Source organism: Aulostomus chinensis, chromosome 13, assembly GCF_037954235.1.
Source record: "Aulostomus chinensis isolate RoL2024-O1b breed Wild chromosome 13, RoL_Achi_v1.0, whole genome shotgun sequence".
Classification (NCBI taxonomy): Eukaryota; Metazoa; Chordata; class Actinopteri; order Syngnathiformes; family Aulostomidae; genus Aulostomus; species Aulostomus chinensis.
This window is the reverse complement of record NC_141332.1, coordinates 24,026,800-24,039,398: the sequence shown is the minus strand read 5'-3', so window position 1 is coordinate 24,039,398 and position 12,599 is coordinate 24,026,800. Positions and strand designations below refer to the sequence as shown.

The 12,599-nt window shown below is 41.8% G+C and overlaps 1 protein-coding gene across 2 annotated transcripts in view; it reads left to right on the top strand.

The window, feature by feature from the left end:
- Positions 1-12,599, top strand: part of fstl5 (follistatin-like 5) — a 157,340-nt gene that overhangs the window by 29,261 nt on the left and 115,480 nt on the right. Inside the window, exon 3 of one of the 2 annotated variants that reach the window (XM_086222213.1) lies at positions 4,928-4,961. In XM_086222213.1, the coding sequence (XP_086078339.1) occupies positions 4,928-4,961 (34 nt within the window). The remainder of the gene's footprint in view (positions 1-4,927; positions 4,962-12,599) is intronic. The other variant, XM_086222214.1, reaches the window with a different exon arrangement.

The window sequence follows — 12,599 nt, the reverse complement described above, 5'->3', positions numbered from 1 at the left end:
CCAGCAGAAAAAATCCACTCAACTGTTTGGCTTTCTCACAGATGTGTGTGTGTGTGTGTGTGTGTCTCTCTCTCTCTCTCTCTCTCTCTCTCTCTCTCTCTCTCTCTCTATATATATATATATGTATGTATGTATATGTACACACACACACACACACACACACACACACACACACACACACACACACATGCATGTAGTTGGCTATAACACCCCTGAGTCAAGAGTAGGTAGAAGAGGTTTAATTACAGCTACTTTAAAGGACTGCAGTATTTACTGTGGTCCCTTGCTACAAACAGATTTATCATATCTAATAAAGATGTGCTAGCTAATGGTGGAACGTTCTTAAGAAGGTAGGGGGTCCAGGAGACGGCTCGATGGTTTAGATGGAGGAATGAATGAAGTTAGTTCTGAGGCTCGATGGGAGAAAAACGGCTACATTTGAAAGTTCCTGGGTTTGTGGATAAATTGCTGCCGTTTGAGGGGAGAGGGGGCATGATTCATTTCGTGAATTTCGTTTTGAGTTTTATCATTTAAGAAGCTGAAGCAGCCAGGCTGTTGTCAGGGCTGCATTTTATTTTTCCTCTGTTGATGAGGAGTAATAAGCTGCTCGGGTGTTACAGGGGGCTTCATAGGTTTTAAGATAATTTTTCCAGACCCAGCAAGTCTCTTCCTGATGTTTATTTCCTTTAACGTGTACATGATGTTGGCTTTGATACGTGTGTTTGGGAGTTAACCCACGGAGCTAGACAGAGAGTGGGAGAAGCGTCAAGCACGTTCTTAAAAAAGTCTGTCTTACCGGCGATGATTCTGTGTGTTGTTAAATGTTACAATTACGTGTCAGAACAAGGTCAAGGGTGTTGTTAAACGTGTGGAATTCTACCATCTGTCAGCTAAATTTAATTGTGAAATAAACACCGTTTTGAGGCTTTTATTGTTCACATCCACATGAGCATATCCCTGGATTTGGAGGATCTGTTGTGAGCTGCATGAGGCCCTCAGTGTTCTGTGTTGTGGCTTTTCACAACAGATGCAAGAGACTCCGCAGCCAAATTGAATATGTGGATAAAAATCAGTAAGAAGCCCGTGAAGAGTACAGATGAGCACGCAGCAGCAACGCAGGTATCACCAGCACAGACACTGACATCTTGTTATTGTGGTAGAAGACTGGCTCCATACAGTGTCTGCTGCTTCGGCCCCTGTGGAGACTTTAGAGAAGGCAGTTCCCTCGGCCGCAGGCTGGCTGCCATTTGAAAGCAGACAGCTCGTCAAGATGAGTGACAAGGTTTGAGGCTAAAGCTGACCAGCTAAGGAGGGGGAGGGTGGGAATAACAGTGACACTAGTCACATTTAAGCCACTTGAAGCTTTAACTGCAGCTCCTGTTCTTCAAGCTGTTGGAAGTTTTAGGTTGATTCTTGTTATTTCTCCCTCTCTCTGTCTCTTTAAGTCAATCTCAACCCCACCCTCCCCCACCCCCTCCTCCCCCTCTCTCTACTTATCCCCTGTTAATCTAGATTTGCTATGTGGCCAAACCAATGCAGGATGGATGGGGCTTTGCACACGGTTGTCCTTGCCACCATTTTGTTTGTCCTGACATAACAGCTTGATGTCAGAAAGACAGACTCTCAGAAATTGCTTTTGGTCTCATGTTGAGCAAACCTGGCCACTTTTCACAAATTACTAAACATCAAGCCTCTCCATCACTCATTCAATGACATTTATCTTGAAAGAGCTTGTGTGAAGTGAGATCTCAGTCACTCTTGGAAGGAACATTCATTGAAAAGCAAGTGAAAGGGGAAAAAGATGTCAACGTAAAGCATTTTGCGTTAAAAACAGGGACTCTCAAAGCGGGGGGTCACGGGACATGCAGCGGACATGCAGGGGGTTTGCAAAAAATGATTTGCAGAAATGAAACAAATATTTAAAAATGATTCCATCTTTGTTTCTGAAGGTAAATACAGAACTTTGAACTATTCTTCAGTGCATCTGCATCCAAGCAAGCAAAGGTTAGCAGCATCGTTGCTGATGGTCCCTGAAACAAATCCACGAACGAATAAATCCAACCTAAATTTTAGGGAACTGCGAAGTAAATGCCGCTTACCAATTTATTAGGTACATGTGCACTAAGTCCTCCCCCCACGAGGCCTGTGATTAGTCTTTCTGAGTCTATTTGAGAGGCGTTGATTTTATTTCAACAGCCTTTTTAAAAAGAAAGCTGTGGGTCCGGGTGCAGTTGATCTCTACTGGATCAATTGAGTTGCTCCTTATCTTTCAACCTCAATTCATATAAATGCAGTATTGTACTCTATCTCCCTAAGGTGTGCCTAACAAAATGGCCAGCGAGTATATATTCAAGTCGTTTGCCACAGGTGTGTTGCAATATGTCGCCGTTTACTTCACAACTTGAAGGGCTTTTGGAGTTTGATGGCGTAGAGGATGTGAAATCTGAAGCATGGAGAGCAGACAAGGAAGACGGAGATGTTAGTGGGGTGGAGAGATAGAGCCAGCGAGAGAGAGATGTGGGCAATCAGGCAGCTAGCAGTGACGGGGTCAGATGAACGACAGGTTGTACAGCTGGGTGCTCCACCGTCCCCGGAGTCTCGGGGCAGCAGAGACAGGCCTGCCAGCAGCTCCGGGGAAATCACTCTTTCCAAACAAATGAAGTGTGAACACATTCTGCCATATGCAAATCAGCCCCATTTAATATCCCCCCTACCTGTAGTGCATTTCTAAATGTCAGCGTTTCTCAAATGTGAGGGAGATACCCAAGACATCAGAGAGCCACAGGTGTTTCATCAGATTGGTGCCTACTGGGTCGCCAGTCAGCAACGTTTTGTAAAACATCCAGAAAGATGATGGGAAGGGACAGCGTCTTCCCCTGATAATTAACTCGGCTGTCCTAGCTCATAGCCCAGTATCTCAATTTATTTTCAATTGAGAGTACATGCAGATACTATGATAATGTCATGTTATTTGATAAATTCTAGATCAGGCCTCTTTTCAGAGTCCCAGTCAGCTTCCACCTGGTATTTCCCCCGTTGTCTCTCCGCATGGGAATACGAGATAAAATATTGAAATGCACTTCTAACCAGTCTTTGTTTCCGATCGCGACGTTCATTTGACTGGTGAAATTTATGCTCAAAGTTGTGAATGTATGATGATAATAAAAGATGAATTTTAAGACTTTGTCAGGAAAGACTGTAGCATTCGCTGCTTCCAAGCTAAACTTGCTATTTGAAGAAGCCACAGCAGCTCAATCACGTCGCACGGTCGAGTAGTTGTGAGCGGTTCCACCATTTTTTTGGGTTCACCATTGCTATTGCAATCTTAAAAAGAATATTAACTTTTTGAGTCATTATTCTCATTTTCATTTGAAAAAAAAAACAACATAAAAATGACGCCTGTCACGTCTTAAAAATGCTGTTTTGCCACACAGCCTTTGACTAATATTGCACCTTTGATGAATTGCACGTTCTGATTTTGTCACAATTATTTTGCAGTTGTAAATGTTTGAAAGTAGTCGAACACATATTCAGTACAGGCTTTCTGAAAATATAAAAGTCACTATGTTAAATAAATAGCAGGTGTAACATAACTGCAATTTAAAAGGCAAGATGATGATTATTATTCCTTGCATTGACTAAGCTTGAGACTGCTCAGACAAAAGGATCCTCATATGTGTAAGATGCTTGATCACACACTATATTTATTGAGTTAAAAATGAATGGAGCACATTTTAAGAGGAACATGTGCAGTATGAATGTTTTCAGGGCAAAACCGGGGCTCTGCTTTGTTCATTATTGACTGTCGACCTGTTCCATAATGCATCTTCCTCGTAACACCATCCTCCTCAAGCTGGTGAAAAAGTCCGAATTTTCTGTACATGAACAAGAAAGGGGAGCTGAGCAGATTTCATTGTAGAGAAATCAAATATTTATGCCTCTTTCTTTTGTATTAATGGATGAGGAAAGCAGCTACTCAGAATAGTTGCCCTGACAGCGGTGCTCACTGCAATCACCATCACCACGCGTGCTCTCGAGGAGGCAGCTGATTTGTGAGGTCACGAATATTTGTCCCCCTTCCCCTCCAAACTGTGATTTGTATTTGAGAGATTTGGATGTTGTAGTTCTTTTTTTCTTTTTTTTTGAAGAGTTGTACTTTGATATGCTTTGAGGAAAAAAATGCGAGAGAGGAAACATGAGTGTAGGCACAGCATTTCGTTCAATATCCCCGGTTTTCTCTGGTTACTTTGGCAACTTACCGAGATGTTTCGGGTCATAAAGCTGGGTGGTTTAGTCGAGACGTCAGGACGCGTTCAGCCATTGCTAATAATTTATTTTTGTTGCAACTCTAACCAAGTATGTATAAACCTAACTAGAGCTTAACCCAAGCAAAATACTGCTTTTTCCAAAGAAAAGAAAATGATTTCATGTCTTTTGTCAGGGGGGGGGGTTGCAGACCTGACATGCAAAAATGACCTTAAAACTGGCGTTTTGTTTTTATGCAATCACCCCTTGGCATGAAGTCACAGGGAAATTATTATGGTGACCACATAAAGGGTTCATCGTTGCACATACGCGCGGCGCAAATGGCCACTTAATAGCGTAATAATACTTTACTTATCAATGCATCATCATTTGCCATTCAAACAGCAACAGAACAATGCTTCAGTTATTGCAGAGTAAAATCACTGGACCTGAACATCATCAGCCTGCTCTTTATGTGAACACTTGCGATGTCTAATGTACAACGTGGACTGTACCGTTTTTTTATTGCACGGGCACCAATGATCCCACATCCTCTGTTAAATGGAAATGCTTTCTGTTATATTGCTGATGCTAAACTTCTGTGGTTTATTATAACTGTGATCTTTTCTGCTTTTTTCTTATGTTTTTTTGTTTTGTTTTGTTTTGTTTTGTTTTTTACCAGCAGGATGGGATCCCTGAGAGCTTAAGGATTAAGGGTGAGTTTCCATATTTGATTCCTTCATCTGTTCTTTCTCATGCAATTCCCAAACCATTGTCAGGCACTTGAGGGTTGGTTCTCTGAGGGAAGCTGCACGATAGCTATAGAACGTCTAGCTGGTTTTGTGTTGTACCTGTGGTGTGAAGGATTTGTGTAATTTAGAGCACTTTAAACCAAATATCCCACTAGGAAACACATTAAAAGAGCCCACGCAGCTCTCTGTTGTTCTCGTTCAACAGACTTGTTTTGCTCTGTGCTTCAGGTGATCTCATCTGAACTTTAAACTGCAAAAATGGAAAAGTATATCAGAAGTCGGTCAACATGCATGTGGACAAACTTAACTCTGGCTTGAGATGTTGTGGCCAAAACATTAAACAGTCTTTATTATTGCAGAAATATATTCTTTCATGGCAGATTTATGGCAATATCCCTCATAGCTGTGACCTTCGGATGGCCTAGGACAGTCTTCAGGATCTTCATTCTTGTCCCCACTGCCTTTAAAAGTGAATGACTTGTTTTTTGTCCACAACATTTAATTGAAATCCATTCGTTTTTAAGATCTGACCAGCAAACAGACACTGGTGATGACTGCACGATGGAGCAGATACCTGCAGAAGCTGTGGTGATGTCACCTGAACATCAGCAGGAGCATTTCTATCCAAAGGGATCACATTTTTAAAGAAATACAGACAAAAGGAAGCGCAAATTTGGAATTGCTGCTGCTAGTTGGAGGAATCGGTGCTTGTGCTTTGCTGTGTCCTGTTGACACGGAAAATCCTGCATTTTTAAATTTTGTCTTTCAGTCTCATGCCCTCAGTGTCAGCTCCTCTGAGTCCGTCAAAGTCATTTTCTCTAGATGGTTAGCAACGTTCAGATCGTCGTCTCGTATAAATTCATAAACTCCATCACAGAACCACTTGGTGTTGGTGACATCATGATGCGTGACCCCAGTGAGTCCTCTGTGAATGTAAGCATCAAATTAGTTACAGAACCCAAGTTGTAGTATTGTGTTGGCAGTGCAAGGCAAAGAGGGCGCGACTGGTGATGCTGCAGGGTGCGCTCCAAATGGAGGAACGGAGGGAGCATGGAGAACTCTTCCACACTGGGGATCGGAATTCAGCTTTAGATTTGAAGGGTACAAACAACCCATGATGCAACACTCTGATGACAGGAGAACAGTGAACCCGACAGTGCGACTCGGAAACAATTACTTCACAATAACTCAATCTCCACTTGAAATGGGCCGGGTTCTGCCCACAGGAGACAGTCTGAACCAACAAGCTAACAAGAGAGACACAAGAGACTCACTTTTATCTTTCAGGCTGTGGACTACAGGCAGAATGTATATCGCCCAAGAAATCAGTAGGAACACACATGTTGATTATACAGGTGCTGAGTTTCAAAAAAAAAAAAAAATCAAGTGCTGATGTGTTTGTTTTTAATGCAGGAGTTAACTAAGAAGAAAAGCTATTTTTGGGAGCAACAGTGTTGTGAGTATTTTTCTCCACTGGAATGTACATCAAGCCAGTTGCAGATTTCATCTTAGGCAGGAAGTGTGCGATGGCGCTCTTGGTCACTTCTTGTAGTTTAAGTGATTGCTTTTTTAAAAAAAAATATCTATCACCATTAGTTGTGTCGCTTGCTTACACGATTGTCTCCCACCAGCTTCATCTTCCAGTGTGGTACGAGTCAGTGTGAATTAATTAAAGCACTGCGGTCCCCTTGCTGTTTGACAGATGCATCTCATCTGTCAAACTGTCACCTTTCTAATGTTGTCTGTGTCTCCTCTAAACAAGAGTCAATGTCAGGCAAAAGGTGGTCCTGCTGCCCAACATGCCTGCCACTAAGTGTTTGAAAGGGCCGCTAAATGGACATCTCTTCATTTTTCTTCACGGTGGAAGGTCGAAGCAGTAATTGTAGAGGGTGCATTACCATAAAGGGTGGCCCCAGCTGTCTGCTGTGATTCACTTTAATGCTCCATGTTCTGTAAGCCGAGATGGGAGATCTCGCTTTGGCCAGTTTTCAGCACACTAATTTCCAGTCTCAATAATGAGAAGGCAAGCGGGCTGTAGAGAAAAATCATAAATAATTCAAGCGCCACGTACGTTGGAGACTTCTGATTGTTACACAACTGCGGTCACTTTAGCATAAAAACAGTTGTAAAAGCTACGTCACCTTCACCGCCCACAGTTTGAACGGACATCCAGCGTGATGAGAGTAGACGCAGGAGCGACTCCACAGGGGTTCACTTCTCATTTAGAAATAAGAGCTAACAAATTCCTGGCGGAAGATTTAGTTTGGGCTCTAAACCTCCAGCATTTATTACAGTTTGGGGCTTCCTCCCTTTCAGCAATACCACAAATCACACATTTTTAGTGACGGTATTAAAATATTAGCCATCATTGAGAGAATATCCCCCATGAATTTCCATCTGGGTATGATCTACATGCTCCTATACTTCTTGATATGTGCTCAGTTTTCTGAGATTGTCAGATTTCTAACCCATCAAATCTCTCCTGCGAACCAGAAGAACATGAGCACTTTACACAATGGATGGACATATATTAGCCATGTTTATTCGTCCGAATGAGAAAGATTTTTTTCTTTTTTTAAATGACATGCAAACCTCATGTCAGCATGGAGGAGACAAAGACAGACAAATGCCAACCGTGTTCCAGGATGCTCAGTAATTGGAATCCGTGAAGGAGCTTGTGCCACACTAACCAAGCTCGTTATGCCGGCTGCAGCAAGACCTCCAGCTGCCGGTGAAATGCAATTTTACAAAATAAATGGATTGATTTAGCCATATAAAATACCTGATGGAGCATTTGAGATAATCTTGCTATCCTCATTACTTGTAAAAAGTGTCACCAGTGGAATGGCACGCAAGCGGGAAACGGGAAACTTTATTGCAGGTGTTTACAGACCACGGTCAGACGGCAAAGACAAACTGTAAACTGTTTTTTGTTTTTTTTTAAATGAATATTTACTAGCTGTGGTCAAAATCTAAATGTGGCCTGAATATACGTTTTAATTCCAGGTTGGTGAAACACTGGAAAGTGCACATTTACTGTGTACCGACATAATCTATAATCTGCTTTGGAAAGATGTTGATCAGGTGTGTCGGTTCACATCTGTCCAGGTGACAGCGCCAACAGTTTTACCTCATCACATCATTAAACCAGACGAGCACTGGAGGAGCGCAGACCTCTGCCAAGGTCCTCCGAGTGTTTCCGGAGAAATTAATGAGAATGCTACGAGAGGAGAGACAACACGTGTTCAATATTTGAATACAATGTGTGTTGTTTGAATGTGTTTGATTACAATGTGTGATTTTTGTGCTGGGTACACTGGTCCCTTCATTGAGAAGAACCGTTTGCACCTTACATTCAAATCTAAATGGTATCCAGATTGTCTCTGGTCTGGTCAGTCTCCAGAGGCTCTGTCCAGCTCATGTCAGTTTGCACAGGTACACACACACACACACACACACACACACACACACACACACACACACACACACACACACACACACACACACACACACAATTCTAGTGTCCATATGCCAGTTTCATGTGTTTGTTCTTATATAAATACTCAAAGGTGTAAATGCACCAGCCCACTGTACGTGGAATGAAGACGTGTATCCATTTACTCTAAACCTGTGTCGCAGTTGGTTTTGCTGATCCCATTGTGATCCGCCCTCAATGCAGCTTGGGTGTATTCACACCATTCTGTGGTTAAGCAGCATCCAATCACCCAAAACACGTGCTGTTGCTCGGTGTTGATGGATGAAAGAATGTGTTTAAACATTCACACAGACATTATACCCAAGCTGTCAATCGGTGGGTCATGATCATTTTTGTAACAACAAATTGCCAGATATTGTCATTGATTTCCAAGGAAATGTGACGAAGCGGAGCTCTCTGAGCACACGTCCATTTCCTTGGACTTTTTTTAGATGATGTAGCTGAAGTGCGTCACACTGGAGAAACACTTTTAATCACATCCATAATGACAGGAGGAGCTGTATTGAATTGTGCAGCTTGATCAAGTCACCTCGTGAAGTGTACACTTTCATGCATGTAAACATGGCCTCTCAGATTTCCCCGCAGACTGACTGCAATCTCATTCTTAAATAATGAGTCAAACAATATTGACTGTTCCCGTTAGTATGATACAGCAAAGAGCAAACATCTTGTTTTGTTGTCTGGGACCGACGCACTAATCTATGTCATCTCCCATCCTTTTATACACTGACATAATATATTCATTTGTATGCGTAGCAGCTGCCTTTTACCGCCACCAGTGTCAGGTCCATAGCAGAAGTACATCTGAATAATTTAGGGCTGCAAACACAAAGCTCCAAATTGTATATTAATTCTAAAATTACACACCACCCCCTGGGTCCGGGTTACACGTTTAATAACTCGTCACATCTGTGCAGAGAAGCGGTGAACGCTGTGTTGCACTGACAGAATTACTGGGAGACTCCCTGTTGTTCCATCTAGCATTTCACTGCTTTGCCACAACTTCATTTGTAAGAGCTTTCATACAGTAAGTCTTAATCAAGTTACTGGAGATCCACGGAGGGTGCAGTCTTTTTATGGGCACGGAGTTAAGTAGTTTTTAAAGAGAGGCTGTGGGACTGCACTGCACCATCTGCTTATGAGCATCACTCAAAGGCTTAGTTGAGTTGCCTGGTTCAAAATGAAGGCCTATAGGATTTTCCTTTGAAATTCCCACCAGACTTTCCAGCAAGCTTTACAGCCTATTTATGCTCCTTGACCCAGTAAGCCATGAGAGGACAGTTGTGTCTGGCCTAAATACGCCAAGGTACAACTGTTTCACCTACCCAGGGGAAAAGCCCAGTTTACCTTTCATGGTCACACTGCATTTCAAAGAGCATTAGGCTGCATTTCCACTGTCAATCTTCACTCAGTTTTAAATTGCTTCTCATATCTAATTTATCCCCGGATGAGTTTCTATATCCTCGGCTGGAGCCAATAAGTTGAACGATAGCAATCTGGTCTGACAGCAGTTTCAGAAACATCCACAAAAAGACTGATTGCATTTGGATGTCCAGCCAGCCGTCTCATGTTACACGTGTGTGCGACACTTGGCTAAAATAAACCTATGCTTTATATTAAGTCAGGTTTTACAATTTTTCGGAGTTGGGAAGCTGTGTCATTGAACAGCATTTTGTTAAAGGAAGCAATTTTGTCAGTTTGACCAGAGTCTAAAATGACAAACTTGGCATTTTAGCTTGACAAAGAAAGACGACGCAGACACAGCGAGCTGCTGCACATGACAGCAACCTCCACCTGCAGTAGCTTGACCCAAATTGTAGACGAACACGATCTGAAATATTTAAAACCAAAGAAAACCAAATCTGTCGTCACAGCTTAACACCACAAGGTGTAAATAAGTGAAATACCCTGCTTAAGTTCTTTGATCCTAACATGGCACTTTAGGGTCCAACCAGATCCGTTTTAATTTATTCAAATTTTCACCCAAATTCTATGTTTGATGAGAGATTTGGATCGGAGCTGCTCACCGCACTCTTCAGTCAGTCGTATGCTGGCAGAACATCCAGAACAGGTGTCCCCCTGACTCATAGTAGTCATTTGGATTTTACTCTGCTCTAAATTTAGCTGTTAGCGCCATTTTTCTCCATTTTTTTGGATGACATTTTGGATGACTTTTGGATGACCGTCCCAGAGGGCCTCTTCATCGTGTGTGTGTGTGTGTGTGTGTGTGTGTGTGTGTGTGTGTGTGTGCTATCATGTTCGAATAGATACCAGAGTATGGAAACCACATAAATGATATCAACACATCCAGAGATTCACGATATAATTTGTTCTGCTTCATTCAGTTTAAGCGTTTGTAGAGGAATCTAAGGCACCAGGGGAAACCCTGTAAAAAAAAAATAAAATAAAGGCATTCATATTTTGGCAAATTCCTGGATATTCTCCATTCTGCTCCCTGCAAACCCTAAAATCTCACCAGGTAAATTTGTTTAATCTCTAGTCGAAGGATCTTTTCAGTTGTAAGACCAACAATCATCTGATCAGTATCATCTCAGTGAGATATGGAGGCTCAAAGGATTGGAAATTAGATGTCAGAAATGACTTAAATTATGCTGTGAATTTGCAGTGAAGCAGGAAGCGGAACTGGAATCGAAACAGAATTCAAAATAAATGTTCTCTCCTGGAGCACCCACCTCCAATGAGGTACGATACATCTAGATTTTTCAACATTGTAAGATTGCATCTCTCAAAGTTTGCACCCACATCATTGAGAATGAATGCAAGTCGGTGTTTTTTGAATATTTGGAAGATAAATAAACCCCCAGATGTCTCTCTGTTGAATCTAAACAGATTTTGTTCCACTATCATCCCTCTTTTATTTGAAAGCGAGTGATTTAATCCCGTAAAGGTTGAGTGAGGAACATTCACGAGCAACACCGTCGTGTGCTGTCGTGACATTCAATTTATTCTCAGCTCCTTGAATTGCTCGATGAATCTGCAAAGAATATTAGACGGCTTATTTGAAAATAATAACGCGCAAAAAAAAGAGTGACGGGTGTCATGTCCATCATCAGCTGTGCCAAAGGAAGCATGACGTGCCTCGCACTTAGCAAGATCAACAATATTATTGCCATTAACGCTCATCTTCAGCATAGAAATGACTCCTGGGATGTTGATACCCATCATTTTTGGCAAACCATATCGTGGATATGTAGAATTAAATGGAGTGAGACAAATCTTAATCGAGACTCATCAATAATTCTCAATGATCTATGTGAACTTGTGGTACTTACAGTGGATAATGATGAAGGCTTGGCAATAGCAGTGCTTTTTCTCCACCTGAAGGTCAGCGCAGTAATCATGGGAAGGAACATTATCTTGAAGGACAGTTCCTGCTCTCCGCCAAGATAATGTACCTTTCTATCTGAATGGCTGAACCACATCATTCTCCAAACATGAAATAACTATAGAAGAGTTGCAATCATCCCATTTACATTTTTTTTTCTCGAAATTCTGTTTTAAATAACGCCTAAGATGAATTTGACTTGGGTTCTGCAGCCTGTCTTAATAGAGAGAAGAAGAATAAATTGTTGGAGATTTCTCAGAAGTCTTTACGCAACTGTTCCCATGAGCTTGACGTTAATCATCTCACAGCGACGACGAGCTTAATTTCTAAAGCAGCATTAAATTTAGGTGGCACGAATGAAACATGAATGAAAAAGGAAAAGAAAGGGGAAAAAAAAGGTCTTAATGTCTCCAACACACTCAGATCCCAGATGATCTTTCAAAGCTTCCTTTTTGCTCCACTGTTTGTATCACGATACGCTTGCGGAGTGACGTAAAGAGTGGATTTGACTGACAGTCGTACACTCTCGTCTGGTCTCTCTCTCAGCAGGGGCTCAGCCTGTTGCTGCAGTTCAGTCAGAAAACAGAAAACACGCATTATTTTTGTTTTCTTCTCTTCTTCTTTAAGTCGACTTCTTTCATGTGTTGTGATGTGTTTTATCGTTCTTTTTTTTTTTTTTAAAACCTTCTTTAGCCTTTTTTTTGATGGCAGAGTGGTGTGTGCTTTAATGTCTTCACTATTCAGTGAGCGTTTCATGCTG